Source organism: Styela clava, chromosome 14, assembly GCF_964204865.1.
Source record: "Styela clava chromosome 14, kaStyClav1.hap1.2, whole genome shotgun sequence".
In the NCBI taxonomy this organism is placed as follows: domain Eukaryota; kingdom Metazoa; phylum Chordata; class Ascidiacea; order Stolidobranchia; family Styelidae; genus Styela; species Styela clava.
In genome coordinates this window covers 16,359,567-16,377,091 of record NC_135263.1, presented here as the reverse complement: position 1 = coordinate 16,377,091, position 17,525 = coordinate 16,359,567, and the positions used below count along the sequence as shown (strand labels likewise).

Genomic DNA, 17,525 nt, shown 5'->3' with positions numbered 1-17,525 from the left:
TTCTTGACCTTTGAAATCTGCGCTAGCTAATCAGTGATTATCTCAAAAAGCACATTTTGGCGGAGATCCGATTGGACAACGTGTCGTGATCTCAGTCATACCTAATTCGCCCACAGATAATCCAGTGACCAGTTCACGATTATTTCGACACAATTCTGTTTTGAATCTCTGAATGGAAATTTCCAGCCCGACTATGTGAGAACATCTGTGACGTACCAGAATTATCACGAGCAATTACCAAATGTGGGCCACGTAGAAAGGAGTTGAAAATTACTGGAAAACAAAAAAAGTCCTAATTGCCAGACCTATTCATATTTGATCAGTTTTGACATGTCTAGTTTGTTTTGCTGAATTGTCTCCGCTTGGGCAAAATCAATTATTCATTTTGGGGGAATGGGTTTAGATTTTACAAATGATTAGAAAAGCATTAGCCTCGGATACTGTTTCATGTAACAATGATGAGTCTAACCATGTTTAAAATTTTCAACTGTTGAACTGAAATTATACGATAATTATTTTCCATATACGTTGAGTAAGAAATTTGAATCTGCTCGTGACTCGACAAATACCATGTATAAAAAATGTATAAGAGAAAATATATTAATTTTTTATTTAGAGTTATAGTATTGTATGGGCCATACGGGTTATCATTGTCTTGTTCGTATCCAAGTTCAAGTGTTTTGCGTAGCATGACCGCAAATTTGCATGCATTCCTTATTAGATGTACAAAGAAAAATATTGTCGTAAAAGCGTTCTAAAATAAAATGCCAAATTTGTCAGGGACAACGCTTTGAGCTAGTTAGTTATTATCTCCAGATAAACTGAACTGGCTGTTCATTGTTATATTTGAATACGCAGCAACAGAAATGTTCACTCATTTTAATCTTTTTGGTATATACAAAGTTTGTTATTACAACTAGGATCTCATAATTAAAGCATCCAAGCGCATATTTACTCAGTACCTCTGATTCATGCAATGAAATTTATCGCACTTTCAGCCCTCAGCGTCATAAATATTTCATCACAGCAACGAATCGTCTTACGTTTCTAAAAGTGAAGATTCTCAGTTTGCAAGGAATTTCTAAATCATACCCCTTGGTAATATCGTTTACTTTCTTATATGTATCAATTCATGAATGGAACGTAAGAGATAATAAAATATAAATAATATATGTTACATATTTCTCGGAAATAAGAAAACAATAATTTTCATTAACCAATGGTATTGGAGAGCATATATATGTATATATACTCATCAATCTTGGGCGTCATTTTATAAATACGCTGTCTCATCTTAGCAAGATTGACTTTATTTTGTGCTTTCCTCATCTTGGGAAGGTTGTGAGTCTAAAGATCGATTTAATGAAATCGTGTCCCTCCAAAATCTCCGAGCAAAATTAGCGGGGAAAACGTTGTCACGCAATCTAGAGAGTCTACTCGAGGATCCGCCTGGAGGTGGACCGTTGCGATAAGGCGTCGAAGCCATCTCCATTTCATCCTCGGTAACTGGATAAATTTCGTTTCCTCCTGGTGTAGACCGACGTGGTTTAGGTCGGGGCTCATCATCATATTCCGATGAGTCATACCCATATCCATGGCAGAATCCACAACATCCCGAGATAAATAGCATCCAACCAGCGATATGTGCAAAAATACCACAGGCTCCAAAGTTTATGTCAGCAAAAACAGACGTGTATTTCTGAACGATGAACTGTGCAGTTCCCGTAATACAAAAAACACCTGTACGAAAGAAACAATTGTAAGAGTATTCTGCAACTAAACCTATTTTGTCGAATATTGACTCTCCATGTCGGAATATTTTAGGAGGTCATCAGAGTGACCCTAATTATCAACAAATTATATACAAAACAATTTTATGCAAAGAAGCAAAAACATACGTAACATGGTCAAATATGGTTGCTTGGATACTATGAACTATTCGACATCTGTCTTACTCCGATTATATTCAAATTTAGTGACCGTGGCAATTTTTGGCGCTTTTATTTAATTATTTATATTGGATTACGCCTTATATTTATCCCAAATCAGCATCAGCATTTTCACCCCAGATGTATTTTAGAACAAATTAACGCAACGCCTCTTTTGTGAATATCTATTCCAAAAATAAGATTTACCAGTAGAAAACGAATCATCCGAACAACAAAATGTGTACCTGATATAATATTCATGATAGCCATGTGACGAACATTTTCAGGATGAACTGAGCTACACCTACATAATGCTGAACAAATACCAACAAAATTTAACATCCAACTGGATAATATCCAGGGTAGAGGATCAGATACAACTTCTGTAAAGAAAATTGTGTTAATTTTTTATATAATAGACAAGTCACAAGGGTAGTAACATCTCGGATTTGCCATTAATCGGATTATATCGTCAACAATTTAATATACCATATCTCTGTCCATATTACCATATTTTCAGCCTAGAGTAAGTTATCGAAAAACCATTCTCGTCACGCACCTGTATCAGTTACGGTACAGTTAACATACGCGCTGCAACAGAAGAAAACACCGCAGTGTTTGTCGTCATCTTCCCTTGTCCATTCCGGAACTATTAAGCATGCTGTCAACAAAATCCAAGATCCAAAACCTGTTCCCCATAAGCCACGAAGTCTTTCAGTTGTAATTTTGCTAAAGCTCATGTTATTTGTGCATGTGGCGGAACTATATGCGCAAGTCGAAGATTTCACGAATAACGCTTCTGTCCACCGTTCACCTGACTACATTCTTATAACAGCTTATCAATATTCATAGCAGTCTATTTTTGGTGCTGAGAGGTTTTCGCACACTTACTGCGAGTTAATCTATCTTGTGACAATTGGTCTGTTGTTAGCAGTCCATTATGACAATTTGGAGCTTACAAGCAAAGGAGTTTTAAAGTCCGTTCTAACTTCGAGTTTTCACGTAAAGTAAAGTATGCTGAACGGCGGACCGGACTTCACGAAAATCCTGGTATTTTTGTCCCGTTGAAAAAGCAATGTTACTTCTGGTTACCCAACCGGAGAGTTAGCCTGAAACTATGTGGGGATTTGCTTTTGAGTCTGCTTGGAGCGATATATAATATATCGAACATAAATATATACTTGGCGATCCTACAAGCAAATGGTTGGTAATACAACAGGCAGTGGTTGACACACGATCACCGAGCTATATTTTGCCACGTTTCCCCTCGGAATTAAATGCTTCAACAGCAAGGTTTGGATAGCATTCCCGCCCACAACTGTGGGGTTTTCGGGACACCAGTAGTAGCACGGTTGGATAGAAACCCCAACGACCAGAGACACTGGTCATCAGAGTTGGATCAATTGTAATTGTTGTAATTGATTACAGTTTTTCATGTAATTGAGACATTTTTATTCTGTGTAATTGTAAATTGCTAAAATTTTGGCTTAATTACACTTTCAAATAAACCAGGGGTCACCAAACTACGGCGTCCTTTAATCTGGCCCGCAATAACACGAAAAGGGGCGAAATATTTTTCGTTAGGGGCGTTTTCCGAGAATCGCCTTTTTATTTCGTAACATTAGCCAATCAGAAAGATGTGAAAAAGTGACGTAACAATATGCCTTTTCGCACCCGTTACGACACTCAGACAGATTTCCAGTCGTGGTTGTAAACATTACCTCATTTTGCGATTTCGAATACTATTCGTTAGTTTTTAGTTGTGTTTCAAATAAGTAAATCATATAAGTGAATCATCATATTGCCTTCTTAGGAGTTGTAGTTTAATGAATAGTAGTAATCGAAAATTAGTCAAGAAATAGCTGTGATAAAATAGGCTAAATGCATGGGAACACTGGCTGTCTGGTTTGATTCTGTAAATTCTTGCTACGCGAAACTCGGAATTTTATTGAGGGCAGCGTAGCTTCGCTTTGTGTAACGTGTCCATATATTTGAGCATTGCTCAGTTGTAATTTGATATTTTTTGCACCGTGTAATTGTAATATTTAACGGAGTAATTGAACTAAATGAATGTAATTGATCCAACTCTGGTGGGGATCACTAGTGGTAATTTGATGACAAGTGATTACATTTGTATGAATGAATAGAGTCTTTGATGACTCAAGTCCAAGCAGAGCCTCCACAACACTGATCAGTAGGTATGCGCGAACATGCTGGTTCATTAAGGCCAACGGTAGAAAAATTTGATGACAAAAAGTACCTATAGTGGCACTGAGTTTGCAAGTTCAAAATGGAGGACAGCCGTGACGTAGGCGGCCACATGCTTGACGAAATCAAAATAACTCTTCCGTGAATTAAACTATATCCGCGAAAATTCGGTTGAATTGTTGGAAACTTAAATTAGAAACTGACAATTTAAAATAGCTTGATCCGCAGTTACGAAGAAAAGCGATTTTTCGCACCCAATAGTAGCCCAAACAACAAATCAAAATTTAGTATCAACAGCATCTTGACATAGACTTGGCAAACCGAACGACGGTCCAGCACCTTTGTCTCCGTACGGTACCTGCCAGCGTACGCACATGAAAGCGAGATAAATATAAATAAATATATATTTAAATAAACTGAGTCCTTGCTCACAAAATAGTATAAAAAATTTTATTTTTGAAAATAACGGAAAAAGAAGAAAAAGTAATAAAAAAGTGCTTGAGAGATCGCAGCAGACACTTTCCAAAATCCAACAAGAAGTCTGTGTCGTGACGCATGCCATACAAATTCACTTTTGGTAATTAACAAATTGCAGCATGGCCTTCCAAGGCCTATCTATTTCATAACAATTAACGCTGAACTTAGAATGTAGCTGGACAAACTGCTATCCGGTATTCGGTAGTTCTAGCGCTAAAATATGCTGCACAGCCAGAGGGTGTGACTTAATGTAGTTCAACAAGCTGGAAATGGTCTGAAAACAAGAATCACGTGTTAGCAACGTAAAGCAAGGCAATGGCGACTATCTATAGCAGCGTTTCTCAAACCGTGTTCCTCTAGCATCTTTGAAGTGTTTCGCGAAATAGGGATCAAAATTGCGACTAAATTGGTCGCCATGCCACCCCCTATGCCTTGTCTGGAAAGCATGGCATTTTCGTCAACCGTCGGCCTAATTTTTTTTTTTATTGTCAAGTTTACAGCAAACTTTTAATTTAGACCATAGGCTAAATGTTTTGGAAACCACTCTTCTCATTGGATTGTTGGCTTACAACTGGATGCCTCAAAAGATGTCGCGATAAGCCGGTTTTGTAAGTTGATGCACAAAGTAAATCCATTACATAATTTTTTTATTATCAATTTTACCCTTTTGATGTCAGCGAGGCGAGATAAAAAGCGTAGGTGTTCCGGGAAAAAAAGTTTGAGAGACGCTGATCTAAAGAATATAATTTACATATAACGGTCATCATAGCTACCTTTTAAAATCGCTGGCTGGTTCAGCAAACTTATGACGAACTAAAAATCCCGCAATTGCTTCCGCTACTTTATCAGGTGCGTCTTCATGAACTGCGTGACCAGTTTTAGACAATACCTTAATTAATGAGAACATGGGGTTGAAAAGGTAATAACGGTTTCACCTCATATTTTTAATTAGGATATGATTTTCATTTTATCCCGGAGGAGTGAAAGCCGAATAAGGCGGCTTAACCATATGGCGAACCACGGCCTATTGTCCATGTCGGGTATGGGATTAGTTAGTCAGGTATTTGTCTCAGATGCATGGACATGTGCATGAAATTTTGAGGAATATGCTGCAACAGTCAAAACGAACCCCTAGTTCGTCAATTTTTCAGATGCATAGCGTGCATTTTGGTCATATAATGTAATATATATTATATAAGTTACAAATGGATCGTTCTAACGCAACGGGCGTTACCTTCTGTTCTGTGACCGATTTCAATTTCGTTTAATTACAAATATTGTGTACGTGATGACAAAAAACAATACCCTGTTGCGAATAACATTGAACTCGGACGTCAGCCAAATACTCGGTTACCTGCATTTGAAATTTTCCTTGCATCTGTGCAGTCGTCAATTGCGCGTCTAAGCGATCAACTCCTGAAATAAACAATCTTTTTAGAAGAAACACGAGAAAATATGCCATAAGCAGTACTTCATTGTCGTTTTGTCATTGCCAGGTCCATAAGACACACATGGCTGTTGCAGTGAAGGGCAACAAGGCAAACGAGGTAAGTTTACAAAAATATGTTCGCTACCGTACATATCGTACATATTCTCATCACAATATTTGCCCATTTCAACGACGTCAAGAATAACTTATCTTGGCCGAAAATATTCCTTGTCATATGAGAGTCAGCGGAAAACAATTAAAAAAAAAACGTACCTGCTAACATTAACATTTTTGGGACATCAACGGATAGAAACATGGAAGACATTCCTTTGAACCACCCTTGCCAATATTTTGAAGTTTTAGAGAGATCGATTCTCCATGTATAATAATGAGTTTTTGAATTTTGTGGAAGGTTTGGGGGAGAAGTTTTGCTAAGAATACAAAATATTTAACATGAAATATTAAGTTAATGCTACATTTATCGAGAGACTATTAAACATTAAAAGCTGAAAAATCGAACTGGCATTCCGAAGGCTGTTAATATCCAGTTGCTAACTTTCCAGTCGAACACACGCAAAATCGTATTTCCATATTTTATGAGAAAAGTTTCCCACCGTGTGACAATAGTCTCTTACTGCTATTAAATGTATATTCTGCTAAATGTTGTTCTTGCATAGAACCTATTGAAAGGCGTAAAAAGGTCATAAAAAAAAGGAAGCATTTCGTAAAATTTCGGTAAACGGCTTATAATTGTTCTGTGAAACATCTCATGAAATTACTAATTCACTTAGCCGTACCGATGCATGTCAATACGGCTCAAATGATACAATATTCAAATTATAATTTTCAAAAATTTGATTTTGGTCATCAATTTAATTGTGAATGGATGATTCAATCTGATCTAGATGATAACGGCGGAAAATTTGAAGCGGACGTATTTGAGAGTTTTAGAGTAAAGGGCATACATGACTCAAATAATCAGGAAGGCACCGATACTGTCCATGAATCAACGATATACGTAGGTCCGTCCATATTATACCGATTGGTCATCTCGACGGTAACATGCCCTCGCGATGACCAGGAAGTAGCCGAATAACATTCACTGTGTTCATTTAACATCGTGTGTCACTTAATAGATGACGAATAGAAATAGATTGCCTGAGAGTCTGGCAAGTGGAGGGTATTGTTAGGCATGGTAGGCAATAAGAATGAAACATTGTATTGAAGTTTTTTGTTATTATCAATTGTTAAAGGGCATATAGATATTATAGTTGCAGGTTTTTTATTTATCTCAAACACACAAGTATGTATCGATTGGCATGTTATTTAAATCACTTTGATACAGGATACAACATAGTTAGAGGTGTGTTCAATACTTAATATGGATGTAAGAGACGGAAAATATAACTTTCAGTTCTGTTACTAGAAGCGTTTTTATTCATTTTTATAAGACGCTCATCCACGCCTTCGCTCCGAAAAAGGCCCTATACAAGTCGCCACTGATATCTATCGATATGCGAGGAGCTACTGTAATTTGGCTGCAGCACCAATATACGTAAAAAATAATTTTTTTTTTAAATACTACATAATTACCAATAAATATACATGAAAATCCTCACAAATTACACCGTATTACGCGTGAATTCCATATAAATAATTCAGACCAAATCCCCATATTTATCGCGCAATTGTTACGTCATTTATTCGTGTGAAGTAAATTTTAACGTATTTTTCCTGTTATTAATTTGATGAATTATGACGCACTTCGATGTTTATTTAATCTTTTTGAATCCGGAATGTAGTTACACCGTTATGCCAGTATATTTTACTATTACTGTATATTAGATAGAATTCGGAAGGAAAAATATCAGATTACATTCTTTCCTTCGAATAGATATCGAGATTTGTGTTAGAATGGCCGTACGCGCTGACAAAATAATACCTTAAGGAAACGAGAAATATAGAATTGGTTTCTCTTTATTTAGATTCAACGTGGAATGAGAGCTTGTGCAACAGCCTAATGTATATAGGAAAATGTGATGAGTGCAGGACATTTAAAAATAGAAACAAAAAACAAATATCATGATAAATTGACTAGACCAAATTGGGTATTCAGTTCTGCGACGAGGAAAGATATAAGGGAATTCCAAACCACTTTATACCCGTTATCTCCTACTGTGCAGCTGGGGAACCAGCCTTTGAGTAAACACATTTTACATTTTATATACTTGATCTTTAAAAATATCGAGCGCTTCGTTAAATGAAATTTATCGATTTCTGGCATACGATAGTGATGATAGCGTTGGTAACGAACAATCAAACGCTGTAACCTATATTTCAGATTGCGCAGTTGATTGTGTACAAACTGCAGGGTAGTGTAGTTCATTCAGGCTTTTAGTTATAGATACAAAGTAGAATACGAAACCAGGAAATGATTCAGCGATAATCAAGAATGTTCAACGAAATAAAAATGAAATACAATTGAAGATTCTTTTAAAATTTGAATTAGATGAGCAAGAACAAGACATTTTCCCTTTAACGTAAAAGTATAGGTCTATTACTATATAGCAGTTTCAGTTTTGACTTTCGATTGTACAAACACTACCACATCTAACATTTGAGGGAAATAATATTTTATGGCTTGAATATCGTAGAAATCATAAATTGAGGATACAATTTGGCTACTGAAATGGCAAAATAATATCAACAAACAACCATGTAAACCATTCCTTTTAAATACACCATAAAATCGAAATCTTTTCGCTGAGTCTTAACCGTTAATTCGTATGGACCTGTTATGTTTAACAAAACAGACTTTCGCCAACAGGCTGCCAAAGATACGAACCTACGACAAGACTATATCACGCCCGAAATGGCACTCTGAGTGTTTTCTGAATTATCGTGAAATTTTTAAATGTTACCTCGATACAGCTACATTGTCGCAACAAGAAGACGATTCGCTACTTTCGTCACTTTCTTCTTCTGTAATGGAACTCATTTGGGGCTGTGGTATCTCTGTTGAACTCGACGAATCGCTATAATGACGAGTTGAAACTTGAATAGGTTCGACTAATCTGAAAAATTAACATAAGCCCATATTATGCGAAGGAACAAGGAGGTATTCGGATTATCCAATATGAAAGGGAGATGTCTATCTATGATTAACATGTCCGGAATCCACACAAGTACACGTCACATTTTTCAATTCTTGACCACATCATAAAATCCCAAACGCCATTTTCCAATAATTAGGCTTCCAGTGACGAAAATACTAACAATGATTAGGTACCGCCAGTCCAAACAGCAATATGACAAACATCGGCATAGCGATTTATTTGTCAATATAAATAACCAAAATTTTATTTCAGATATATTGGTAATTCAAAAATTCAGTGTTAAAGTAAGTTTTGAGATGCTTTCAAAGTATTATTTGTACCAGAGTTTGATCTATGAACAAATTAAGTAGAAAACCGCAACTTAAGAACCAAAAAAACTCAAGAACCTAAGCCTTTGTTATGCAGACTCTAACATATGATCAAACAGTATTTATTTAACTGGGTTACATCAAAACCGAACTTAGTTCCTTCTAGTATAGAATTGATACGTATTGTGGTTACGAGTTTACCTTCGATTTCGCACATAAAGTCGTGAGCGAGTACAGAGATTTGATGAATGGATCACAACAAAACAATTAGTTAGCACAATTTGAGCCTAAAATTTTACATGGTACATGGTTTCGTGGTATTTTTCGTTGAATGTTATTTATAACATGTTAGTTGAGGGCTGAAATAGTTGTTAAAATCCGTCACTTATGTTTTGGTGTGTTCGCAACTTTCACTATCATCTTATTTAGGCTTCAATAGCACTCACGATTGGTAAGTTACCAAATACATTATCGAGCGAAAGGGCTTTACTGGAAATGCCGTATGATTCATGCGATTAAGAATAGCATATGGCGCGTTACTCTCATATTAGTCAGAAAATATATGCGCAGACTGTGTGAAAAACCGACCTTAAGTGAAATAAGTTAAATAATATTGAGCAGGCAAGCCTATGATAGGAAATTTTATGAACAGGGGAATAAGTTAAGTTACGGGTAAATTGAAATATAGTGTATGTGTGTATAAATATAGTGTATGAAAAGTTTCAGAATTTGAAAATGTAATTTTAATAACAACTTTGTTGTGATCCGCGGGAGGTGTTGATTCCACTATATAATGCTATGCCATGAAAAGGGAACAGCAACTCCTGTGTTACACAAGTCAGTATGTTCCAAAATTAACTAACTCTCGTTTGGATTGGACAAGAATCAATAAATAATGTGATTTGATGGTTCGTCTTTCTTGGCCGTCAAAAAAACTAAATTGCGGTATTAAGTTTTTTATGCATTTTTTTTATATAAATAGTGATACATAATGCGCCAAAGTAAAAACAGATTATGTGATAGAAATTTAAGTCATAACCGACCGACCCAAAAGTAGGCCAGCAAATTGAAGTTATCCATATTTTGACATTATCATGACGTTGTTTTAATGGTGTACTCAATCAGCGAGATTTTCTTTCACAAAGTCTTAGCTAAAACTTATTATTATCTTACAAACGATGACATACCAGCATAGATACGCTCTTCCGTATATAATGGCGATTTTGAAATTATATCATTGGTAAATTTTGTCAATAATTCCAATTTATATGCTAACTCTAACTATATTCCCTACGTCGATTTCCAGCAAAAACACTGTCGACATTCCAACGTTCGTGGTTGGTTATAGTTATACCGAAGATAATAGACAACACAAGATCTACTTCCTGGGAAAAAATGGCATCGCAGAAAAATATGTAAATTACTGCATGGGCGAAATTGAAATTTTACGATGATAATCTAAGACCATGAAATATTAATATTTGAATATACTGTATAATTTAGTGAGCAACTGTATCAAAATTGAAAAGAAATAAGAGGGAATCATTTTTAAATGAAATAATAATAATAAAAATCATTTTTAATGTGTACCAGATTATATAAGTAGATTTTACAGCCTATATTTAATTATTGAGCATTGTGAAGCGATACATTATTTACTTTATGTCTTCCATCCCACGAGGAAATGACTGAGCAACAGAATGATAACGCCATAGACTTACGTGATTTGAAAGAATGGGAAAAGGCAGCTATACTTCAGGTATGAGATTATATATTAATGATTTAGCAACGAAATAAAATTCGTACAAAATGGAACTGTGGGAATTCTAGTGAAAGATGTATAGGCCATTTAACTAGTTTTATAACCGTTATATCTGGTTACGTTATCCTTATTCTATTTTTGGATATTCAGTGTTCTACACTGAAATGACAGAATTGAGTTGATTAAAATTTTCGGAGTATGATGGTTTAGGTAAGTAAAACTATAGTTACGCTAAAGCGAAGCTAAATTGACAAAACATTGCGGTTTTATATAATAAGAGGCGAGAATTTTAACATTGTATATCGCAGGGTAGAGAAATAGGATATATTCACCTAATACTATACTAAAAGTACAGTGTGACCCAAAATAAAACAGAAACCAAGCCATTTGGAACATATTCTGAGTGAACATAACGTCTGTTTAAAGTCATACACAAACAGAAGTTCAAGTGTTAATAACTTTTTTACGCGAAATTTATGGGTTATGTTATGGGGCTCAATCTATATATCTTTATGATAATAATGATTTGTTGAATAATCAGGTTCTAGAAAGAAATCAACGAGTTCGGAAGCTGGAAGAAAGAAGAATTACTCAACTATGCGTAAGATTACAACTTAATCGCATGTCAGACAACAGATATTCAGACATGGAGAGGTAAATAAGATGTCACCGCCCACACTAAAATACAATGCTATTAACTAGAATTTAGATTTCACTTTCGGTTGAATAGATTCCAATTTTAGTTAAACCAATGGATGTGCTTAATTTGGCCTTTTTTAATTTTTTTTTGCACATTTTGGCAAGGTTTTTAGTGGTTCTTGGCGTTTTCACTTTTTTTGCACGTTAACATTAACAAGGAGCAATAGTCGTTCTTTTGCGCGATGACTGGAATTTCTAACGATTCGGGTTGACTAGGTTAAAAAATTTGATGCGTGGTATTATCATACATTTTAAACAGGCTAGTAAATGACTTGGTGAAACTTTTTTATGACTGTCACAACAATATGGTTGTGGTAGGAAACGTTTCAGCGGCCAGGAGATTGTTTGTAGGATACTTATTACTTATCGATTTTAATCGGTAAGTATGTTGATAGGGGTTTGTCTGTCTGTCTGTTAGATGCACGCGATATCTCACGAAAGTGAGATTGAATCTGCTCCAGATTTTGCATGTGCATTCATCATATGTCGTACCAGAAGCCTATTGATTTTGGATGAATTATGTCGTATAATTAGCTAGTTATTAATTAATCAGTGATGGGACACAAGGTGTCACTATGGAGTAAGAGCGCTGTTTTGGGGATTCCCTAACTTTCGATCGATAAGTCTTCGGTCTCTGACCGATATTCTCGTTTGTTCATTGATAGATTGGACCGGGCTGCTTCTAGAACATCTTCAATAGAATGAAAATAAAATTTTAGCCGGAATAATCCAGTTTTTCTTGAGTAATTTAAATCCTCGAAATAATACCTTTCAGAATCGTTTTAACTCATTCGGGTTCATGGATAAAAGAAGCTACAAGTCGTAAGCCTACAGAAGATCCCATTCAACCACTTCGTAAACTCCTTACAAATACAATAAAGAGCATAGATCCAGAAAAACTGAAACCACCAAAATCAATAGTAGATGAGCATCAGCGAAATACCCTTGGAACGAGGATACATGTCGACAGATTGCGAGGATTGTCCGGCACAGAAGACGATGAAGACGTTAAGATAGAAAAAGAAGTGGCCTCACCAAGCGGTGAAAAAAGCAGTACAGAAAAAAGTAATCTCGACTATAATGATGATGGTTTTGTGTCTTGCGGCAGTGAATCAGATATGACAAATTGACGTCCAAAATCGTCGCATTTGATGTTGGTTAATCTGGGACGAGTTATTGAGTTTTCCGTACAAAATTTTTGTCTAAAAAGTTCTTCAGTGTAATTACTCATTGTTCGAGAGGCAAAGGAGATGCAAACATAGCCACGATGTCATATGGAAGTGGAATGTTAACAAAATATGCCTATAAGCGACATATTCAAAAACGCAAAATTTGGCTGAATGTGAGAGACCGCTTAACGTACGTACGACGACGTGCAATATATTATATTTTTGCTGAAATAACACAAATACATATAATATTAAATTCCTAAATTTGGTGTATTTATATATGCATCAGTGATCACAAGACGTTGATATCACAAGTACTAAAATATTTCTCTGTGAATTCCTTTTTATTTTATTTTTCTTGACTTTACGTTGCAAACACAATTAGATAAGCGTTCTACATTTAAACTTTATCAGCATCTAAAAATTGATCTATTATATTTTATTACTCTTACATTCAAATATCTTGCAAATTCTTTTTCTGTAGCAACTGCTAATAATTCGAAATTGAGGTGTTTATAAAAGACTGCTCATCTTGCGTTTTCGTCCTACTTTTATTACGTCACAATCATGCACCCTTATTTTTATTTCGTATTTGCATTTATTTTTGTAAATACAAAAAATTCGACATTGATTCCCCCTGCACTACGCCTAAACGTTGAATAAAGTTGAAGCAGTTTTGGTGGTTAGTGGTATAATGTTTTTATAATGTTTTTCTTCCCACCCAATACATCACGACCTGGAGCCGAAGATGACAGTCCAGATTATTCTGTAGTCAGTGCTCGCAATTTGATTTACTTGTAGTTGCGTGCTGAAGTCCAGAGTGTAAATGAAACAAATCCGTACAGTTGCTTAGCTTAGGATTATCACATCAATTGTGCATAGGGACCGTAATCTTGTGAAAATCATGAAATGAAAATGGTAAAAATGGCTGCTGTTATATTATTACTATATCATGATCTCCCTTCCAACAAACTTCAAGGAGACATGTCTCATATACAGAGTATCCTTGTAGTTTGAATTTTAAAGTTTATGCTTTTAATGTTTAATGCACCTTGTGAATAAGGACAGAATGGCTCAGAAACAAAAAAAATTGTGCCAACATTTCCTTGCAAATGTGTATAAACAAAAATTCTAACCTTTTGAGCTGGCCAATCATAGATACTTTTGCTGATTCCAGATTCCTGACATATCCTGTTCTTACACTGTAAAATGAATCAAGGATATGATGATAATGAACACGAAAATGTTAGGAAAGATGCATACTTCACACAAGTTTTCTATTAATTTCTATCCAGAGTAGCTCTCTTGAGAAATCTCAATGGGTATCTACGCAATCGAATTACCTGATTAATTAATGGTGATTCAACATATTCACACGAAAATTTTGTTTCACCGTTTTAATAATCCGGGGTTTGGAACAAACAAATTCAAACTTTTGCTCACAAACGAGTAGAGTGAAGTGTTTTTTATACTTGATCCAAAAATGTACACATAACCTACCACCACTCTGTTGCTTTCTCCGCATTTTCGAATGACTGGGGCCGGTTTTTCAGGACTCCCTGCATAGAATGCAAACTTTCTATAGCAGATCCTAAAATTGAACAATAGCGTCAACTGTATTAATAAATATTGAGGCCCTTTTGGAGAACAGATAATTCAACTTGCATTTTTTTTGCATTGTTACACTACTCTTAATTAATATAATTTAATGAAAACCGAAGCCCAACAAATAGCAAAGTACGAAGCTAGTATACCTAAAATTATTACATATATATATAACCCTAACCTATGTGTATGCACTGAATGCAACAAAATAGGAAAAATCTACCTTCCACAACATCTATGACAATAAGGCCAACAAGATTTGGTATTTTATTTTTTGCTGCAGCATGAATGGCAATCGCTCCACCCATACTATGTCCAACTAATATGACTGATGCTGTAGATGAAGATTCAGATATAAGACCATTTACAAATTCACCGACATCTCTAGAAATGAATAGTCATATGATAACGATTTACAAATTTAGAGAAGGAAGTTATAAAAATGCGGTATAAGTATCAGTTATGATCAAATAATACTGAATACAACAACATAGTAAAAACGTCACATTGAATTCATACTCAGAAAGTCGTTCCGCAGATAAATCTGTGTCGTTTTCAGTTGACGTCTGACCGTGTCCTCTCTGGTCAAAGGCAATACACTGACAATGGATCAAGTTGCACAGAGATTTCTTAAAAAAAATATATAAAACTGACTAATAGAGTGAATTAAAGCTTATCTGAAACATTGAGAATATGCTTATAGGAAATAATATTTTTTCATTGCAACTCTTTTATATGAATCAAAAATTTCAAATGCAATTATCCCGCTCCTTGGAAGTTGGGTCATTTTGTCAGGTGTTTGCAAGTCCCATGTTTCTGAAACTAATAACTGGTTAGCTATTCTCATGTCTGGTAAAATCACTATTTCAGACATATCGTTTGTTTGTCATGATTGAGCAGTCCCACCAGCCTTCCTCTCTTCAGAGATGAGATTGGCGATGATAATATGATGGCTACAAAAGTATACTGCGGTCGCGGTCACAAACATAACGAAAATATTATTGAAATTCACTTACAGAAAGAACAGCCCAACTTAAACCAGAGAATCCACCACCATGCAAAAAAACGATTATCGGTCCTTCTGTCCCCTTTCTATACATGTGAAATACAGAATTGCTCTCATCTATTTGAATCTTTTTTTCCGAATCATAATAGTTGGACCAAGCAGTTGTGGAATAATCCTTCTTCTTTGCTTGGGGCCTTAAAAATTAACATCTTGTTAAATCAACGCTTTCCCACAGAGGGGGAATTCAGATCAGGAAATCAAGAGAGCAAACAAAACCTTGGATAACGTTCAAAACATACAGAATATAAGATGGAAGGTTTTTCCAAAAAGAAGCGGTTCGTGTTCACTCACCTAAAATTATTTAAAGTGATTCACACACACAACCATAGGGCTATAATAAAGTTAGAAAAAAGAGCTTTAGATAAATTTTATAGTAAACAAACAAAAAAAATAAATAAGTAAAAAAAAATAAAAATAAGAATTGTAATTAGAAATAAGAATTGTTAGCCACATCGTTTTAATAATTTTATAAAAATTCCCAAATTGACTACAGATTATGTAAACAAGAGTGAACAGTATTTAATATGAAAACAAAAAAAAAGGATTTCGCCAAGCTGATTGTAGTTGGGAGTCAAATGCCAAATTGCCCAATCAAAGTTGCCAAAGATAGATTAACAAATTCAAGTACAGGTTTTCTGAGGAATTAGTTTTATTAGGAATTAGGAGCTCAAAACTAGGCCAAGGGAGGAATATGTCACAAAAAGGTCAAGAACCACCGTGTGAAATAAAATAACGGGCAAAAGCAGCATTCGCAGAAAATGAAAATAAGCTGGAGCTTTAAGAATATACCTTGACAATATGAAAGCTTGTGATTTTAGCCCAACTACTAACTCTAGTTGGGTGAAATATGATTATTTCCACATATATGCATATGGTTGGAGAGAAGAGGAGGAGTGAGAAACGGAGGCTTATTGAACTTATAGTACCCACTTTTCAAACTCCAGCTATGTATCTTTGATTGGACTCTTATTTCACTTGACCATCACAATACTGCAATATCAATTGCACAATTTTGATTACTTGATGATTTGCTTTGAGGGACACACAGACAAAGGATACTGAAAACAGCATGGACCCTAACCACAGAACTATGCTATAATATGTGAATTACAGTAATATAATTTGCAATACGTGCATATGTATAGGTTTATTTCGACTCCATAATCAGCAATAGACGATAAAATAATAGATAAAAACAAAAAATAAAAATACCTGGAATAAGGAGTAACCTTCGGCGGTAATCCACTTGCGCCCTGCAACTTCCTCTGAAGCGCGGACATTGTCAGAAGGGACTAATAGTCTACCTGTATCAATTAAGTATCAAACTGCAATCTGGCAGACCAACATGGAGGATAATTTCTCAGAAAGGACCCCGGAATCGTAGCGCCGGATTCTGCAAGCGTGACTGAAATGCAAGAGTCGCGAAATTTTCATTTGTGAACTGTAAAAACTAGAGGCAGACGTCGATTTCCGCGAACATTTCATACGGCGGCAAGTGAGGATAGGTTTTATATAGAGGACTTGCACGGGTCACGTGACTTTGTTTACTGAACGGCAAAGTCAAGTCAAGCAAGCAAAAAAAAATGTCCAGCTGGCTCCTGTCAGTTGCAAGTCGGATTATACGATTCCGTTTTGTTTGGCTGTTGAAAATGGGTATTTCGTATTGTTCCGGTGGCTGTACGTATAGTATAGACAACGAAACAGGTCTTCAGTTATATTCCACTGTTTCCAAAAGATCCGGAACGTCGCGCAATGTGG

General features: G+C 35.5%; 3 protein-coding genes across 3 annotated transcripts; 1 reads left to right on the top strand and 2 right to left on the bottom strand.

Annotated features, from left to right (window-relative positions):
* Positions 1-1,102: 1,102 nt before the first annotated feature.
* On the bottom strand, positions 1,103-3,122 carry LOC120341531 (uncharacterized). The gene is made up of 3 exons (XM_039410061.2): positions 2,488-3,122; positions 2,174-2,311; positions 1,103-1,740 (listed from the first exon to the last, which is right to left on the bottom strand). The coding sequence occupies exons 1-3, from the start codon at positions 2,666-2,668 to the stop codon at positions 1,310-1,312; spliced, it is 750 nt and encodes a 249-aa protein (XP_039265995.2). The 5' UTR covers positions 2,669-3,122; the 3' UTR covers positions 1,103-1,309.
* Positions 3,123-4,523: 1,401 nt separating this feature from the next.
* Positions 4,524-17,176, bottom strand: LOC120341100 (protein phosphatase methylesterase 1-like). The gene is made up of 11 exons (XM_039409536.2): positions 16,980-17,176; positions 15,718-15,901; positions 15,221-15,330; positions 14,925-15,085; positions 14,597-14,687; positions 14,233-14,298; positions 8,964-9,116; positions 6,316-6,473; positions 5,968-6,029; positions 5,387-5,502; positions 4,524-4,887 (listed from the first exon to the last, which is right to left on the bottom strand). Exons 1-11 carry the CDS (start codon positions 17,045-17,047, stop codon positions 4,869-4,871), a joined length of 1,188 nt encoding a protein of 395 aa, XP_039265470.2. The 5' UTR covers positions 17,048-17,176; the 3' UTR covers positions 4,524-4,868.
* LOC120341101 (uncharacterized) lies at positions 11,050-14,220 on the top strand. Its single transcript, XM_039409537.2, has 3 exons — positions 11,050-11,225; positions 11,770-11,882; positions 12,703-14,220. Exons 1-3 carry the CDS (start codon positions 11,151-11,153, stop codon positions 13,055-13,057), a joined length of 543 nt encoding a protein of 180 aa, XP_039265471.2. The 5' UTR covers positions 11,050-11,150; the 3' UTR covers positions 13,058-14,220.
* Positions 17,177-17,525: the final 349 nt, after the last annotated feature.

Excerpts from the sequence above, each read along its gene's own strand:
- LOC120341531 (XM_039410061.2), bottom strand. The coding sequence starts at position 2,668 with ATGAGCTTTAGCAAAATTACAACTGAAAGACTTCGTGGCTTATGGGGA. Across the intron at positions 2,312-2,487 it reads CTGTACCGTAACTGATACAG|AAGTTGTATCTGATCCTCTA; the intron begins GTGCGTGACGAG and ends TTTTCTTTACAG. Across the intron at positions 1,741-2,173 it reads TATCATGAATATTATATCAG|GTGTTTTTTGTATTACGGGA; the intron begins GTACACATTTTG and ends TCTTTCGTACAG.
- LOC120341101 (XM_039409537.2), top strand. The coding sequence starts at position 11,151 with ATGACTGAGCAACAGAATGATAACGCCATAGACTTACGTGATTTGAAA. Across the intron at positions 11,226-11,769 it reads AAAAGGCAGCTATACTTCAG|GTTCTAGAAAGAAATCAACG; the intron begins GTATGAGATTAT and ends TTGAATAATCAG. Across the intron at positions 11,883-12,702 it reads AGATATTCAGACATGGAGAG|AATCGTTTTAACTCATTCGG; the intron begins GTAAATAAGATG and ends AATACCTTTCAG.
- LOC120341100 (XM_039409536.2), bottom strand. The coding sequence starts at position 17,047 with ATGTCCGCGCTTCAGAGGAAGTTGCAGGGCGCAAGTGGATTACCGCCG. Across the intron at positions 15,902-16,979 it reads AAGGTTACTCCTTATTCCAG|GCCCCAAGCAAAGAAGAAGG; the intron begins GTATTTTTATTT and ends TTAATTTTTAAG. Across the intron at positions 6,030-6,315 it reads AAAAATGTTAATGTTAGCAG|GAGTTGATCGCTTAGACGCG; the intron begins GTACGTTTTTTT and ends TGTTTATTTCAG.